Raw genomic sequence first — 17,036 nt, 5'->3', positions numbered from 1 at the left:
AGTTATACCCTGTATACTATCAGATCACAGTGCAATAAAATTGGAGATCAGTAGCATAAGAAACCACAAAAGCCCCACAAACACATGGAAATTGAATAACACTCTCCTGAACAACCAATGAGTCACAGAGGAAATTAAAGAAGAAATTAGAGAGTTTCTACAATTAAATGGTAATGACAATACAACATACAGGAATCTATGGGACACAATGAATGCAGTTCTATGAAGGAAATTCGTAGCAGTGAATACTCATATTTGGAAAACAGAGCAAGCCCAAATAAACAACCAAATGCTAAACCTCAAGCTCCTAGAAAAAGAAGAGCAGGACAAACCCAAAGCTCATACAAGAGATGAAATTATAAAGATCAGAGCAGAAATCCATGTAATGGAGACTAAGAGAATGATACAAAAAAATCAATGAATCGAAGAATTGGTTTTTCAAAAGAATAAATAAAATTGATAAACCCTTAGCCAACCTTATCAAAAAAAGGAAAGAAAAGGCTCAAATCCATGCAATTAAGAAGGAAAAAGGTACAGTCACAACAGACCCAGCAGAAATCCAGAGGATCATGGATAGCTACTTTGAGAACCTGTACACCAATAAAATGGAAAACACAGAAGAAATGGACAGATTCCTATATACATATGAATTATCAAAGTTGAATGAAGAAGATATAAAAATTCTAAACACCCCAATCGTAAGACCGAGGGCTTTACCAAATGCTCTGAGGAGCTGACTGCAGCGAAAAACTCCCAGGAGGGAACACACCAGACAAGTTGGAAAAGTAAAACAGACCTTTATTAGTCTGGCCAGATGGCACCCTCCAAGCAAACAAGCTTAGAGGGCCCTAAACTCAGGGAGTTGGAAGGTTTTATAGGGGCTGCAGGGGTGCTTAGCAAGCAGAACAACAGAAGCGGAGTTTTTGCGGTTAGGGGATGGTTGGGGGGGGGGGGTTGCAGATGTTCTTTACTTAGCAAACAGGATGTTCCTTACACAGAAACAATGGTACATTCCATGGTGTCTTAACAGATAAATAAGTACATTCTAGGAACTCTGTGTCCTGTAGTGAACCTGAAACCCACAGGGACAAGTTGGAGGGCCTGTAACAAGATGGCGTTACTTGTGCTAAGTCTCATCTGGGTCTTACATTCCCCACTGATTTTATGCAAGCAAGTAATCTTATGCATGGCTTTCTTCATCATGAGGTACAGGACAGTACCTAGCCTGTTGGTTTAGAACCATTAGGTGAACAGATCCTACCTGGGCCCTTACATAGGCCATAAGTTTATTAATAATGCATGGGGTGAAAGTCAAAGCTAGTAACAGGATTAACAGGGGTCCAGCAAGGACAAAAACAAGGGTAGTCAACCAGGGAGACCAGTTAAACAAAGGCTGATACCACCCAGAATTTTCTTCTAATCAGTCATATTTTTCTTGCAAATGTTTGTTCACTGTAGCCAGGGTGTCTCGAATAACTCTTGATTTATTGGCATAATAACAGCACTGTTCTCCTAAGGCTGCACACAGCCTGCCTTCTTTCATGAACAGGATATTGAGACCTCGGTGGTTCTGGAGGACCATTTCCGCCAAGGAGTTCACTTGTTTTTCTAGATGGGATACTGATTTAGTGATCAGGCCCAAGTCTATCTTCACCTGTTGAGTTAGGGCCTTAAAGTTGATGTCTTGCACCGCCAATGCTGCTGCTCCTAGAGCTGCGGATCCTGCAATCCCTCCTATAGCCAGTACTGGGATGAGGACAGGATGATGCTTTATTCTTATAGGGTGGACTTTCCTGGTCAAATATTCCCATCCCTGTTCTCCACCATGTATAAATACCTGGGGCAAGATATGGACCAGCACAAAAACCTTGGGCTCCCTTTGTAGGACAGCAACAGAGAGGCAAGGAGTTATGCCTCCTGTGCATGCCCACCATGAGTTGTTTTCTGTCCTTAGGTACTTATCAGGTTCTGTGGAAGCTGTTTGGTAAAAGCAAGCACTGTCCAAGTAAGATGAGGTGAACTTAGGGTTTTTAACACCGGACCCTCTTCCATGTATATCCCCTATTGACAACCTCGTCTGTTTCCAATCACAGCCATCTTGGCTGGTTTCAGTGTAAGTTCCATTGATTGCTATTCCTATATAATATGGGGGCTTTGGGTTTAGACACATCCAACATTCATTAGTAACATTATTGTTTGATCCATTTAACACCATAAACATAGCATCCAGCATTTTAAAGTATGGTTGGATTGGGGACTCTGGGGCAGTTATGGGCACCTTGTTGGGTAGGGTGTTACCTGGGTGGCTGGTGGGGTGAGTGTGTGTTTTGTTTCTTGGCAGCAAGGAAGTGGAATTTCCTCGGCACCTGTGGGGTTGGCCACTGTCTTTTTGGGGGCTCAATATCTTATAAAGGTTTCCCACTGGTTTGGGCGGTGTCACTACTGGAATTCGCTGAATGATGATGTCTGTCATTGGGTCCTGCCCATTTGCATTCAGTGCCACTGTTCAAGATTTACCTTCCTTACATTCTTTGTATGGTTTTTGCCATTGTTTTAGCGTTATCCGAATGGGGTTACAATGTCCCAGGGAGCATGAGCTACTAGCTATTCACCACTCCAAGGCTAAATACTGGTCATTATTTTTCCATGGGGCTATGGACTCACAGCCCCAATAGTAACAATGGTATCCTGGCCCCCCATTACATTTTGGGTCTTTACCTATAGGACATGCATAAATATCTATGGTCTGGAGACCCCTTTCTCTGTTAAGTGTAGACCATCCCCGTTTTCCCTCAGGGGTTGAAGGGAGAATCTGAACATAGTCCTGCAATGTCAGACACTCCCATGGTCCCAGTAACCAGTCCTATATCACACAAGTCAACCTGAAAGATGGGCTGTCTGTCTGTTGTGACAATGGCAATCAGGGCTCCAGTAAGTGAATTTTTGAGAGACCATGTCCAATTTTGGGGGGCATGGCTGAAAGGCGCCAGCCATTGAATGTCTCCTTGTACCTGAGCCAACAGGACCAAGGTTCCTATAAATCCCCAAATTACCCATCTCAGTCCTTGATTAATCTTATCTTGAGGGGGTCCTCTTTGTTCTGGTCGATGCGCCATGTCGACGACACTTCCTCGGGGGATGCCGCCTTCAAATGGCTGAGGTGGATCCAGGCAGACTGTCCAGCTACCTTCACCACTGAGGGAGTCACCAGGACAAAGGGAAATGGTCCCGTCCAACGGAGTTCCAGGGTCTTGGAGTTGAACCTGCGAATAAAAACCAAATCTCCCGGCTTATAAGGCAAGGGTTGTAGAGGTTTCTTGTTGGAGTCAGGCATGGTCTTTCTCAATTTATCATGTAATTCTGACTGAAGCTGATGGACAGCCTTTAAAGACTTAAGGAGCTGGAGGTGGGAAAGCTTTTCCCCCAACTCCAAATCAACCAGGGGAATGATCAAGGGAGATCAACCATAAATGATCTGGAAGGGTGACAGATTGAGGGGTAGCTTAGGAGTGCACCTAGTGCGAAGAAGAGCCAAGGGGAGAAGCTCTACCCAACCTAGTTCAGTCTCCAGGCATAATTTAGTTAGGGCCTCCTTTAAAGTTCAATTCACTCTCTCTATTTGCCCTGAACTCTGAGGTCTATAGGCACAATGTAAATTCCATTTTATCCCTAGAGCTTTACCAATCAATTTAGATATTTTAGCCACGAAGGCTGGGCCATTGTCAGACTCCAGGGCTAGGGGCAAGCCAAAACGAGGAACTATTTCTGTCAAGAGCTTTTTGACAGTTACATCAGCTCTCTCTCTCTTAGTGGGGTATGCTTCTATCCATCCTGAAAAGGTATCCACAAAAACTAGTAAATATTTATACCCATACATGCCAGCCTTCATTTCAGTAAAGTCCAATTCCCAATGTTCTCCTGGAGTTAATCCTCTGTGTCGGACCCCAGGGGGTCTGGTCACCCAATTTGCATTTACCTTGAGGCAGATGGGGCACCACCTCACCATGTCCTGGGCCTTTTGGGCCAATCCCTTGCTGATGAAATGGGGTCGCAGGGCAGCCATCATCCTTTTCTCGCTGAGGTGGGTGGACTCATGTAGTTTGCACAGCAAAGTGTCTGCTACAGCGGCTGGGAGCACCACCTTTCCATCATTAGTCATCCACCACCCATGTTTACCTTGAGTCCAGCATTTTCTGTTCATTTCTGCTACTTCTTTATCTGTGTATTTAGGTTTTTCTGGGAGTACTGTCATAGGAAGCAGAACCATTTGCTTCCCCACTGATTTTGGGGCAGCTTGTTTTGCTACCTGATCAGCAGCATTATTACCAATCACCTTGGGGCTAGACCCCTTTTGGTGCCCATGGCAATGGATGATGGCAACCTCTCAGGGCAACCAGATGGCTTGTAGCAATGCCAATGTCTCAGTGTTGTTTTTAATTTCGTTTCCTTCAGAGGTCAGTAGCCCTCTATTCTGATAAATCTCCCCATGTACATAGGCGGTGGCAAAAGCATAACGGCTGTCAGTGAAAATATTTATCCTTTTGGCTTTCCCCAGTTCTAGAGCCTTAGTCAAAGCAATCAGCTCAACCCTCTGTGCTGATGTCCCTTGGGGTAGCCCCTGCTCCCATTCCACCTGTTGGTTCTGGTTGACCACCACCGCCCAGCATACTGCACTCCATCACTCACAAAACTGCACCCATCAGTGTAGAGCATTGTCTCTGCATGGGGGAGGACCTGGTCTGTTAAATCCAGACACCCTCCCCTCAAGTTTTCAAGAGTCTCGAGGCAATCATGGATGGGCATCTGTTTGTCAGATTCTGGGAGTAGAGTAGGCAGATTGAGGCTAGTGGTGGTGGCAAACTTAGTGCGTGGCTATTCTAACAAGAGTCCTTGATATTGTAACAGTCTGGCATTAGACAGCCATTTGCTAGGTGAGCTATTCAACAAGGGCTCAATGGCATGGGGAGTGATCAAAGTCAAATCTTGTCCGAATGTCAGTTTGTCACCCTCTCGGGTTAGAGCGGCAGCTACTGCTACCGTCCTCAGACAGGTAGGCCACCCTCTGGCCACTGGGTCTAGTTTCTTCAAGAGGTATGCCACTGGCCACTTCCATGGTCCCAAAAGCTGAGTAATCACTCCCTTGGCTACCCCATTTCTCTCCGCTACATACAGAGTGAAGGACTTGTTTAAGTCTGGCAATGCCAGGGCTGGTGCCGATGCAAGCACAGTCTTAAGTAATTGAAATGTCTGCTGGCAAGCCTCAGTCCATTCGAGGGGCGTATTTCCCCTGCAGTGGCTTCATGTAGGGGTTTGGCAATCTCAGTGAAGCCAGGAATCCAAATTCTGCAATACCCAACTGCCCCTAAGAATTCCCACACCTGTTTCTTTGAGCTCAGCTCCAGAATCTGGAGAATTGCTGATACTCTTGATTCTGCCAGCCTCCTCTTTCCTTTCTCAAGAATATAGCCCAAGTAGGTTACCTTGGTCTGGCAGAGCTGAGCTTTCTTCCAAGACACCCGATATCCCAGGTCTTGGAGGACTTCCAGGAGGCCCTCGGTGGCTGAAAGACACTCTTCATCCGTCAAAGTTGCCACTAGGAGGTCATCTACATACTGAAGAATAGTTGCTTGGGGAAAAACTCTCCTTACCTCTTGTAGATCTTTGCTGAGAGCTTCTCCAAACAGAATGGGGGAATTCTTGAATCCCTGTGGCAACCAGGTCCATGTCAGCTGTCTGGTAGTCCCGGTGTCTGAGTCAGTCCATTTGAAGGCAAAGAGGGGCTGGCTCACTGGTGCTAGGGGCAGGCTGAAAAATGCATCTTTGAGGTCTAATACCGAGTACCACACATGAGCAGGAGGGATGAGACTCAACAGAGTATAGGGGTTTGGTACCATTGGGTGGACTGTCTCCACCTGGCTGTTTACCTCCTGCAAATCCTGTACTGGTCTGAAGTCTGAGGTGCCAGGCTTCCTCACAGGAAGCAGAGGTGTATTCCAGGCTGACTGGCAAGGGACCAAGATGCCAACTTCCTGGAGTTGGTGAATGTGTTTGGAGATCCCCACCTTGGCCTCCAGCTGGAGGGGGTACTGTCACACACAGACGGGAGTAGCAGAGGTCAACAATTGAACCACCACTGGGGCATGGTGTTTGGCCATCCCAGGTGGATTGGTTTCAGCCCATACCCGGGGAAACTTTTTCTGAAGGTAGTCCCACTTCTGTTCAGGGGGCTCTGCACCCTCCTTTAGCAATTTAAATTCATCTTCTAGGGGAACCATTACCATAATGGCAGAGGGTGGCTTGAGTTCAAAAGTCCCTCCTTCAGGCTCAAAGGAAATAACAGCCCCCAATTTTTGTAGCAAATCTCTTCCCAGCAACAGGTATGGGCACTCAGGGATAACTAAGAAGGAATGGGTGATCATGCCTTTTCCTAGATTTACAGTTCGTTTAGTGGTTCAAGGGTAGGAGGCCAACTTTCCTGTGGCTCCAGTAATGGAGGTTTTTAAGGATGTGAGGGTTCCAAGGGGAGGTCTTCAGGACAGTGTGGGCTGCACCAGTGTCCACAAGGAACAGGACATCTGTTCCCCCTATTTCCAAAGTCACCATAGGCTCATTAGGGTTAAGCGGCCATGAGCCTTAGCCCCGTCAATCTTCTTCATCTACTAAGAGGATTCCACCTTTTTCCTTTTGAGCCTCCTTTTCTCTTTTTCTTTTTAGCTTTTCACAATCCCTTTTAAAATAGCCCTTTTCCTTGCAATAGGCACACTGGTCTTTTTCTAATAAGGGTTGGATCTTCCCCTTGTTCCCTCCTTTGTTTTCAGGTCTTTCTTTCTGGACAAATCCTCCATCAGCCAAGGTGGCTATGGTCACTTTTCCCAGTCTCTTGGCCATTCTCTCTTCTAGGGGATCCCCATTGTTAAATGCCTTCATGGCTACACTCATCAACTTTTCTCTATTCTCTCCCTCAAATCCTTCTAGCCTTTGCAGCTTCTTTCTAATGTCTGGGGCTGACTGGGTAACAAATGCCAAATTTATTGCCTGCCGATTTGCAGGGACGTCTGGATAGATTGGAGTATATGTATGGTATGCTTCCAACAGATGCTCCAAAAAGGCAGAAGGGGATTCCTTGAAGGACCTCACTTACCTTGCTCAAATTGGTAGGCTTCCAAGTGGCTCCCCTCAGGCCGGCCAGGAGATGCTGACGATAGTTCTGAAAAGCCTCTCTCCCACCCGATGAATTAACTTGCCAATGGGGTCCAGTGGGCAGGAGTTGTGCCTCAATACAAGCCCGCTGCTGTTTGTCTAGGGGGCCCTCTGCTCAGCCTAATACCAACCTTACAGCTTGTCCCCAGATTCTTTCCCTCTCCTCTGAGGTAAAAAGGACCTGGAGGAGTTGTTGGCAATCACCCCAAGTAGGATCATGGGTATGAAAGATAGAGTCCAGGAGAGAGATTAGAGCTTGGGGCTTCTCTGAAAAAAGGAGGATTCTGGTGTTTCCAATTGTATAAGTCACTGGTAGTGAAAGGGATATAAACATAGTGACCTTGCTCAGTCTCCCAAAGGGGAAAGAGAGGAGCCGAACTAGTTTTCCCCGTGGGGACCTCACTAGGTCCATACGCAGCCCCAGCTCACATGTGTGGGGGAGAAGTCACCGAGTCCAGGGAGTGGGGCCCTTCAGGAAGAGGAGGATAGAGAGAGGTAGGAGCTGAAGCTTGAACAGAGGGAGGAAGGAAAGGATTTTGGGGTCTAGAATGGGATTCATCTGAGGAGGTGGAGGGCTCCACATAGGGTGGAGGCCCTCCCAAGGGATCTAGGGGGTCAGGTTCCTGTGAGAGTACTGGCTTGGGAGCCCAGGTCTTAAGTCCCCGGGGTCCTTTCAGGGCATCGACTAAAATGTGAGTGTCTGTTCAAAGAGAACAGCACTGCAGCTAAGCCAGGGGCTCCTCACAAGCCTGAACCCAGATGTCTATGTAGGGAAATTGGTCTGGGTGGCCAGGGTGACCGGTGACTTTGCCCCATACCTTCCGGCAAATACTGGGGTCAAAAGTCCCTTTGGCTGGCCATTCCAGTTGGCACAGAGAGCGAAGTCTTTTGTGAGAAAATTTTTCCCCATATTCATCTTCTTGTTCTGGAGAAAAAGCCAATTTAAAATTAGTGAGAAAACAGTCAAGCAGAGTGGACCCAGTAGAGCAGGATCCTCCCATCACTCTGCTCCTGATGAGGACTGAAAAGAATGTAAAATCAGACACAACACTAACACATAAAAGGTGAGACAAACGGGTGCCACAACAAACTGAAACTAAATCTTCCCTTGCTCCTCTTCAGGAACCTCAGGGTCAGGGGAGGCTTCCCGGGTCATCAGCCACCTCACTCCTCACTTAACAAATGGTTGCAACTGGCTGAAAACTTACCTCCAGAGGTTTTCTGAGGTCTGTACCCAAGTCTCCTGCTGGATCTTGCCACAGAGTCTTGGCCGAATCGGGGGTTCCCACCCGTGGATCTCGCTGGGGCCTCCAAAATGTAAGACCAAGGGCCTTACCAAATGCTCTGAGGAGCTGACTGCACTGAAGAACTCCCAGGAGGGAACACACCAGACAAGTTGGAAAAATAAAACAGACCTTTATTAGTCTAGCCAGATGGCACCCTCCAAGCAAACAAGCTTAGAGAGGGCCCCAAGCTCAGGGAGTTGAAAGATTTTATAGGGGCTGCAGGGGTGCTTAGCAAGCAGAACTACAGAAGTGGAATTTTTGCAGTTAGGGGATGGTTGGGGGGGGTTGCAGATGTTCTTTACTTAGCAAACAGGATGTTCCTTACACAGAAACAATAGTACATTCCATGGTGTCTTAACAGATAAATAAGTACATTCCAGGAACTCTATGTCCTATAGTGAACCTGAAACCCACAGGGACAAGATGGAGGGCCTGTAACAAGATGGTGTTACTTGTGTTAAGTCTCATCTGAGTCTTACACAATTACAATCAGTAAAATTGAGAACATAATCAAAAACTTATCAAATAAGAAAAGCAGCTAGGGATATAACTCAGTGGTTTCACTGCCTGCTGCTCAAGTGCAAGGACCTGAGTTTGATCCCTGGTACCAAGAAAAAAAGAAAAGCCCAGGTCCTGATGGCTTCACTGCTGAATTCTAGAAGACATTTAGAGAAAAACTATCACCACTATTCTTTAAACTCTTCAATGAAATTGAAAGGGAAGCAATACTTCCAAATACATTCCTGGAAGCAAGTGTTACTTTGATTCCAAAACCAGGGAAAGAGCCAACCAAAGAAGAGAACTACAGGCCAATATCCCTAATAAACATAGATGCAAAAATCCTACATACTAGCAACATGCAACAACAACATACTGTCAAACAGAATACAGAGGGTCATCAAAATGATCATACACCCTGACCACATCAGATTTATCCCAGGGATGCAATGGTTCACATATGTAAATTAATAAATGTAATACACTATATTAACTGAGCCAAGTCAAAAGCCATATGATCATCTCAATAGATGCAGAAAAAGAGTTCAACAAAATCCAATACCCATTCTTGACAAAAAAAACTCGACAGAAAATTGAAATAGAAGGTGTTTATCTCAACCTGATTAAGGCCATCTATGAAAAACCAACAGCCAACACCATGCTAAATGGTCAAAAACTGAAAACTTTCAAGCTAAAATCAGGAACAGGGGGCCAGGTGTTTAGCTCTGTGGTGCCACCGCCTGTCTTCTGAGTGTAAAGTCCCAAGTTTGATAAACAAACAAAGAAACAAATAAAATCAGGAACAAGACAAGGATGTCCACTATCACCACTCCTGTTCAGTATAGTTCTGGAAACATTAGCCGCAGCAATTAGACAAGAGAAAGAAATAAAAGGAATAAAGATGGGAAAGGAAGAAGTTAAACTGTTATTATTTTCTGATGATATAATACTCTACATAGAAGACCCCAAAAACTCCATCAAGTGACTTCTAAACTTAATTGACAGATTCAGTAGAATAGCTGGATGTAGGGAATAGAGAAAGGGAACATTACTAGAACCTCTGCAGTAAGTCTTAGGTTCCTGCGAGCCATGACAGCACAAGGCAAATTAACTTATTATACAGGAAAGGAAGGAAAACTGAGACTTAGAAAAGAAGCTGAGCTTTGGGCCTGATCAGTGCTGCTCTGGGCAGCAAAGACAAAGACTTTTAGCTTGCAGCACCTTTTATTCAGTACCTCAGGAGGAACAAATATAACAAATGAAATGCAGAGAGTTCAGTACCTCACATTGGGATAAACAAGGTGTAAGAAAAAACTGGGAGGCAGCAGAAATCCAAGAACAATGAGGAACTATGCAAATGAATATTTAGTTCCTCCCAGGGTGTCTCCCACAGGTGTGGTCTTGCCCTGGAGCATCACAGCATCACGGGATCATTGAGGTCTCAGTTGTGACTGGAGGCCAAAATGGAATTATGTCTCAGAATGCCATAGCTGGCCTATAGGCAGAAGAACTAGGCCTAATCAAATGATTTTCCCTAAAATTATGTAGCATTGCTCCTGACAGCTGGATACAAGGTCAACACTCAAAAATCAATAGCCTTCTTGTACACAAATAACAAACTCATTGAGAGAGAAATCAGGGAAACAATTCCTTTCACAATAGCACCCCAAAAATGAAATATCTAGGAATCAACCTAACAAAAAAAGCAAAAGACCTCTACATTGAAAACTACAGCACTCTGAAAAAAGAGATCCAAGAGGATATCAGAAAATGGAAAAACATCCTTTACTCCTGGGTAGGAAGAACCAATATAGAAAAAATGGCCATACTTCCAAAATTGCTATGTAGATTTAATGCAATGGTGATTGAAATTCCAACAGTATATTTCACAGAACTAGGGAAAACAATCCAAAATTCATTTGGAACCAGAAGAGACCTAGAATAGCAAAAGCAATTCTAGGCAACAGAGACATGGCAGGGGGTATCACAATCCCCAACTTAAGACTATACTACAAAGCAACTGTGATAAAAACAGCATGGTACTAGCAAAGAAAAAGACCTGAGGATCAACGGAATAGAGTAGAAGATGCAGACACAACTCCAGACATACTCAGCCACTTCATCTTTGACAAAGAGACCAACCATGCTCACTGGAGGAAAGATAGCCTATTTAATAAATAGTGTTGGAAAAACTGGATTTCAACCTGCCACAGATTAAAACTAAACCCAAACCTATCACCATGCACTAAACTAAAATTGAAGTGGATTAAAGATCTAAATATTAAAACAGAAACACTAAACTTGCTGGAAGATAGGTTAGGTAGAACTCTTGAAGACATTGGCATAGGAAAAGACTTTATGAACAAAACCTCAATAGCATGAAAATAGCACAAAAAATCAACAATGGGGATCTCTTCTTATTAAAAAGCTTCTTCACTGCAAGAGAAACAACCAACAGAGCTAAGAGACAACCTACAATGTGGGAAAAATTTTTTAGCAGCTGTACTTCAGACAAAGGACTACTATCTAGAATATATAAAGAACTTTAAAAAACCAGATCTCCCAAATTTAAAGACCCAATTCAAAAGTGGGCATCTGAAATGAACAGACATTTCTCAGGCCAAGAATTAAAATCAGCAAATAAACATATGAAAAAAATGTTCAACATCACTGGTCATTTGAGAGATGCATATGTAAACAACACTGAGATTCCACCTCACCCCACAAAGAATGGCTGCTATCAAGAAATCAACCAATAACAAATGCTGGTGGGAGTGTGGTGAGAAAGGACCCTTCTCCATTGTTGGTGGGAGTGCAGGCTGGTGCAATCACTGTGGAAATTAATATGAAGATACCTCAAAGAACTAGGATTATAGGTCCCATTTGACCCAGCTATTCCTCTACTGGGTATCTTCCCAAAAGAATTAAAAGTATCATACCACAGAGATATATGCACACTCATGTTTATAGAGGCACAGTTTGTAATAGCTAAAACTTGGAAACAGCCCAATTGCCCATCAACTGGAAGTGGATAAAGAAGATTTTTTAAAAAAATAAAATGGAGCACTACTCAGCCATAAAGAATGACAAACTATAGACATTTATAGCTAAATGGATACATATAGAGGCCATATTCTTTCTTTATTTTTTGGTACCAGGATCAAACTTGGGCCCTTGCGTTTGCATAGCAGGCGGCAAAACCACTGAGCTAAATCCCTGGCCCCTAGAGGCCATATTCTTTTTTTTTCTTTTCCATTAAGTTTATTGGTGCATTTTAGGTATAAAATACACGTACATTCATCATTGAGCTCTTGTACCTTTACATGAGTATCTTGGTTCTTATTTTTTTCCCCTTCCCCTGCCCTCCCTTCATCCCCTCCACTCTTCCCTATTTGCAAAGACTTTGTTTCCATTTTTTCCTTTTCCCATATTTTTTCTTTTCCCTTCTTTCCTTTCCCCCACCCCTCCCACTTCCCCTACTCCTTCAGACCTTTTCTTCCTATTACACAATATCAATTATACATTTTTAAAACTACAATATCAAGATCTAGAAGACATTACCACAGATTTTACAGAATTTAAAAGGATATAGAAAGCATGTTATAAAAATCTTTTTTGAAATAAGTTGGACAACTTCTAAGAAGTACCTTGGAGGACAAATTAATGAAACTGACTCTGGAGGAAATATAAAATTTGCATAGCACCTATTAAAGAAAGTATATTCCTAGCTTGGAAACCTACCTATATGACAACAAAAGGCTCATATACATTTTAACTGATGAATTATATCAAACATTTAAAGCAGAAAGAAAAAGCCATATGATCCTGTCAGTAGTTGGAGAAAAAGTATTGGACTAAATTCTACAGCTGTTCATGGTAAAAGCTATCAGGAGACTAGAAGTAGAACAGAACCTTCTCAACAGAGCAAAGACATATACTCTATACTTCCAGGAAAAATGCCTTATATAAATGGAGAAGATACAATGCTTTCTCCTTAAGTTGGGGAACAAGGGCAGATATGCCTACTCTTCATCTGTCCATTAAACTTTGAAACATAGGCCCAAAACAAAATAGTCTGGCAATAAAATGACACAACTAGGATAGGATTGGCAAGGTAGAAGTAAAATCTTTATAGGTAGATGAAATGATCATCTACAGAGAAAATACTAAGAAATCTCAAGGGCCCCCTAGAACTTTTATTTGAATTTAGCAGGATTAGAAAACACAAGGTATATATAAAAATTCAGGTCTATGTATACTTGCCATAAATGAAGAATTGGATATTGAAATTTAAAAGTTATGTAGGAGTACTAAGGACCTAGAAAAGTAAAAAGAAAAAGAAAACAGTGTTGGAAGACATTTACTACCTAATTTTAAGACTTCCTCTAAAGCTACAGTAATCAAGGCAGTGTTGGTGTAAGGAAAGACATATCAATCATTGGAATAAAACAGAGAATCTAGAAATAGAACCACACATATATGGTCCACTGAGTTTTGAAAAGTGAAATAAATAGGACACATATGTGTAAATACCAAATTGTTTCTCTGGTGTGAGAAACTGAAAGTGTAAATAAGGATCAAAATGTATAATTGATAATGTGAAATAGGAAGAAAAGGTCTAAAGGGGTAGGGGAAGGGGCAGGAGTATGGGAAAGGAAAGCAGGGAAAGGGAAAAATGAAAAGAAAATCTTTGTAAATAGGGAGGGTTGGAGGAGTTGAATGGAGGTCAGGAGAATGGGGAAAATACAAAAACGAAGATACATCATGAAGAAGTACAAGATCCCAATGATAAACGTAAATGTATTGTATACCTAAAATGTACCAATAAAAGAATTTAAGGAATAAAAAAAAAAACTTGGTACAAACAGCCATTAGTGGACCACTCACCTGAAATGAAGTCCCCCACTTCATGGGCAGAACATGGGCAGAACAGGAGACCATTGTATGAAGTTAACTAAGCCAGGCAAAGAAGGTAAATATGGTGTGTCTCATTCATATGTGGAATTAGATCTCCTGGGACTTGAAAGTAAAATGGTTGTTCTGAGGTGGGGAGGAGAGGAAGAATCAGGGAGAGCTGATCAAGGAATACTACTGTGGATGCAGCTGGACCAGAGGGAGAAATTCAGGTGTGCTATTGCAGAGTAGGGCCCACAAGTAATGATTGTGTGCTACATATCCAAACAGCCCAGAGAAAGGATTTTGGATAGTTCTGTTATAAAGAAATCACAAATGTTTGAGTAGATAATATATTTTAATCTGATTTGAACGTTATACAATGTGTGCAAGTGTTAAAACACCAAATGGTATCTCAATATACTATTTTATGTTTATCCCCTAAATGCTGGGTTATTAACTAATTTGATCCAATTCTCCATCCTGGCAATCTGGTTTAGAAATGGGCAATGATTTTCCAGGTAGAGGACTGGAGAAAGTAGAAACACCTATTCTAAGGCAGTGCAGAGCCAGCAACTCCATGGGCTCTACTCCTGTGCTTCAGAGCAGGCTGGAGTTTAGAGTCCTCACCACTGCCTGTGAATACATTTTCTGACCCATTCCCTTTATTTATTCTTACTACTGGGCATTGGATCCAGGTGTCCTCTACCACTGAGCTTCATCCCCATCCTTTTTTATTTTTGAGACAGACTCTTGCTCAGTTGCCCACACTGGCCTCAAACTTGCAATCCTCCTGCCTCAGCTTCCTGAGCTCCCTAGTGGCAGAGATGGTAGGCAACACCATGCCTGGCTTTTTTTTTTTTAATCTATTAAAGCACTACCTTTAGGATTTATTTGCCTTTTTCTCCTCATATTTGTGATATAGGGGGAAGAGATGTAACTCTCAAGCCTACTAGATATCTGAAATGTGAGTTCGTGTTCTCTAAAAATCAAAGAATGAATTCTAGGAACAAAGGAGATTAAGAGTAGGAAAATTTACTGAGAGAAAGATAGCTTCTAAGAGAGACAGAAGGGGGACTGGAAAGTGGGTTGCCCACCCCCTCCACTTTTCAAAGATGTTTTATATAGCAAAGCTATGTGGTGAGGCAAGTACAAAGTGGGACAAAACTATAAGAACCAATGGAAATTTACAAGGTGGGCATGAGGTGGGGCAAAACCATGGCCAACCAATAAGATTACAAGTACAATGTAAATAACACATCTTAATTCTTTTTTTGTGCTCCCCCCAATCTCTTGTTTTCCTTTTCTTTAGCAAAAGATCTATTTCTCAATTTCTTATTGGCAGTACAATTGGGGTAGCTGATTCTTGCAAGCAGACTATATGTTCATCAACGGATATATGGGTAAAGACAGTGTGGTATTTGTGCATAGTGCAGTGCTACTCTGCCATAAAGAAGTAAAAAAATGGGTCATTTGTAGGGAAAATGGGTGCATCTTGAGACCTAATATTAAGTGAAGTAAATCAGACACACAAGCTTAGATAGACAAAGCCTATTTTAAACACTGATCTTCTCACCTCTACGCTTCAAGGTTAACAGGGACTATTAATTCAAACCAAGGAACTAGGATTAAAACTTTCTCCACCAAACCTACAGACTTGCCTGGATCCATGTCATTGTTTTTGCCTCCTTTCACAATAAAGTGTTAACATCCATATCATGAAATCATTCCTCTTAGTCCTTGTAGAGCTTTTATTCTCTTGGCCCCTCTTGTATCACTATGCTTCATTCTCTTACAACCATGCTTCTCACACAATAGGTGATAACAGACAATTATACTTTATTGTATGTTTCAAAAAGCTAGAATGTTTTCACCATAAAAAAATTATAAATGTGTGAGGAGATTTAGACATTACACAGTGGATGTGTGGATAGAAACATCACATTGTATGCCATAAATATGTACAAATTAAGTTTTTATGAATCAGCTAAAAATAAATTTGCAAAGAAATGAAAGGTAAGCTTAAAAAAAAAAGTTTACACGTACAGTCACCCAGGTAATTTTTTTTTTTGGTACCGGGGATCAAATTCAGGATCTCGTGTCTGCAAGGGAGTTGCAGAGCCACTGAGCTAAATCCCTGGCTCTCACACAGGTAATATTGATGAAACAGGGATCAAATGGGAAAACAAGTCACATACAAGGAATTTTCCATTTAGAATATCAATCACAGCTACCTATCTCTAGGGGAAGTAGTGCCTCTTCTCTTTTTTTTCCCCCATTAAGTTTATTGATACATTTTAGGTATAAAATACAGTTACATTCATACTTGGGATCTTGTACCATTATATGAGTATTTTGGTTCTTAATTTTTTCCCCTTCCCTTGCCCTCCGTTCACCTCCTCCACCCTTCCCTATTTGCAAAGACCTTGCTTCCATTTTTTTTCCTCTTCTCATATTTTTTCCTTTCCCTTTTTTCCCTTCCCCTACCCCTCCCAATTCCCCTGCTCTTTTAGATCTTTTCTTCCTGTTACACAATATCAGTTATAAATTTTTTAAATTACAATATTAAGATCTAGGAGACATTACCACAGATTTTATGGAATTTAAAAGGATATAGAAAGCATATTACAAAACTCTTTTTTGAAATAAATTTGACAACTTCTAAGAAGTATCTTGGAAGACAAATTAATGAAACTAACTCTGGAGGAAATATAAAATTTGAATAGCACCTATTAAAGAAAATATATTCCTAGCTTGAAAACCTACCTATATGACAACAGCAGGCTCATATACATTTTAACTGATAAATTATATCAAACAATTAAAGCAGAAAAAAGAAGGAACACTTCTTCCCTCATTTTAGGAACTCAACATTGTGCTAATCCTAAAACTGGATAAATATAATAGAAGAAAAAGTATGAACATAGATAGAAATTTCTTTAACAAAACAAACTATTGGAAGTCATACCTGGCAGTATGTAGAAAGTGGTTTTGTTATAGAGATGGCAGTGTTGGTTCAGCATTGGAAGATCCACCCCCAAAAATCATCATTTTAACAGAGGAAAGGAAAAAGCCATATGATCCTGTCACTAGTTGGAGAAAAAGTATTGGACTAAATTCTACAGCAGTTCATGGTAAAAGCTATCAGGAGCCTAGAAG

At 42.1% G+C, this 17,036-nt stretch overlaps 1 protein-coding gene across 14 annotated transcripts; it reads right to left on the bottom strand.

The window, feature by feature from the left end:
* Positions 1-777: 777 nt before the first annotated feature.
* Positions 778-16,554, bottom strand: LOC147830280 (endogenous retrovirus group S71 member 1 Env polyprotein-like). Of its 14 annotated transcripts, none has more exons than XM_087184536.1 (4): positions 5,925-16,554; positions 5,649-5,805; positions 5,481-5,572; positions 778-3,263 (listed from the first exon to the last, which is right to left on the bottom strand). In XM_087184536.1, exons 2-4 carry the CDS (start codon positions 5,722-5,724, stop codon positions 2,793-2,795), a joined length of 639 nt encoding a protein of 212 aa, XP_087040662.1. In that variant the 5' UTR covers positions 5,725-5,805; positions 5,925-16,554; the 3' UTR covers positions 778-2,792. The 14 variants fall into 14 exon arrangements, with proteins under 14 accessions (XP_087040662.1, XP_087040667.1, XP_087040659.1 ...); XM_087184541.1 differs by having other exon boundaries at positions 7,142-16,554; XM_087184533.1 differs by having other exon boundaries at positions 5,649-16,553.
* Between the last annotated feature and the right edge of the window lie 482 nt (positions 16,555-17,036).

The sequence above is a fragment of the Heterocephalus glaber genome, unplaced genomic scaffold, assembly GCF_053883595.1.
Source record: "Heterocephalus glaber isolate CG9 unplaced genomic scaffold, H.glaber_assembly_v1.0 deba00000281, whole genome shotgun sequence".
NCBI classification, from domain to species: domain Eukaryota; kingdom Metazoa; phylum Chordata; class Mammalia; order Rodentia; family Bathyergidae; genus Heterocephalus; species Heterocephalus glaber.
This window is presented reverse-complemented; position numbering and strand designations above follow the sequence as displayed.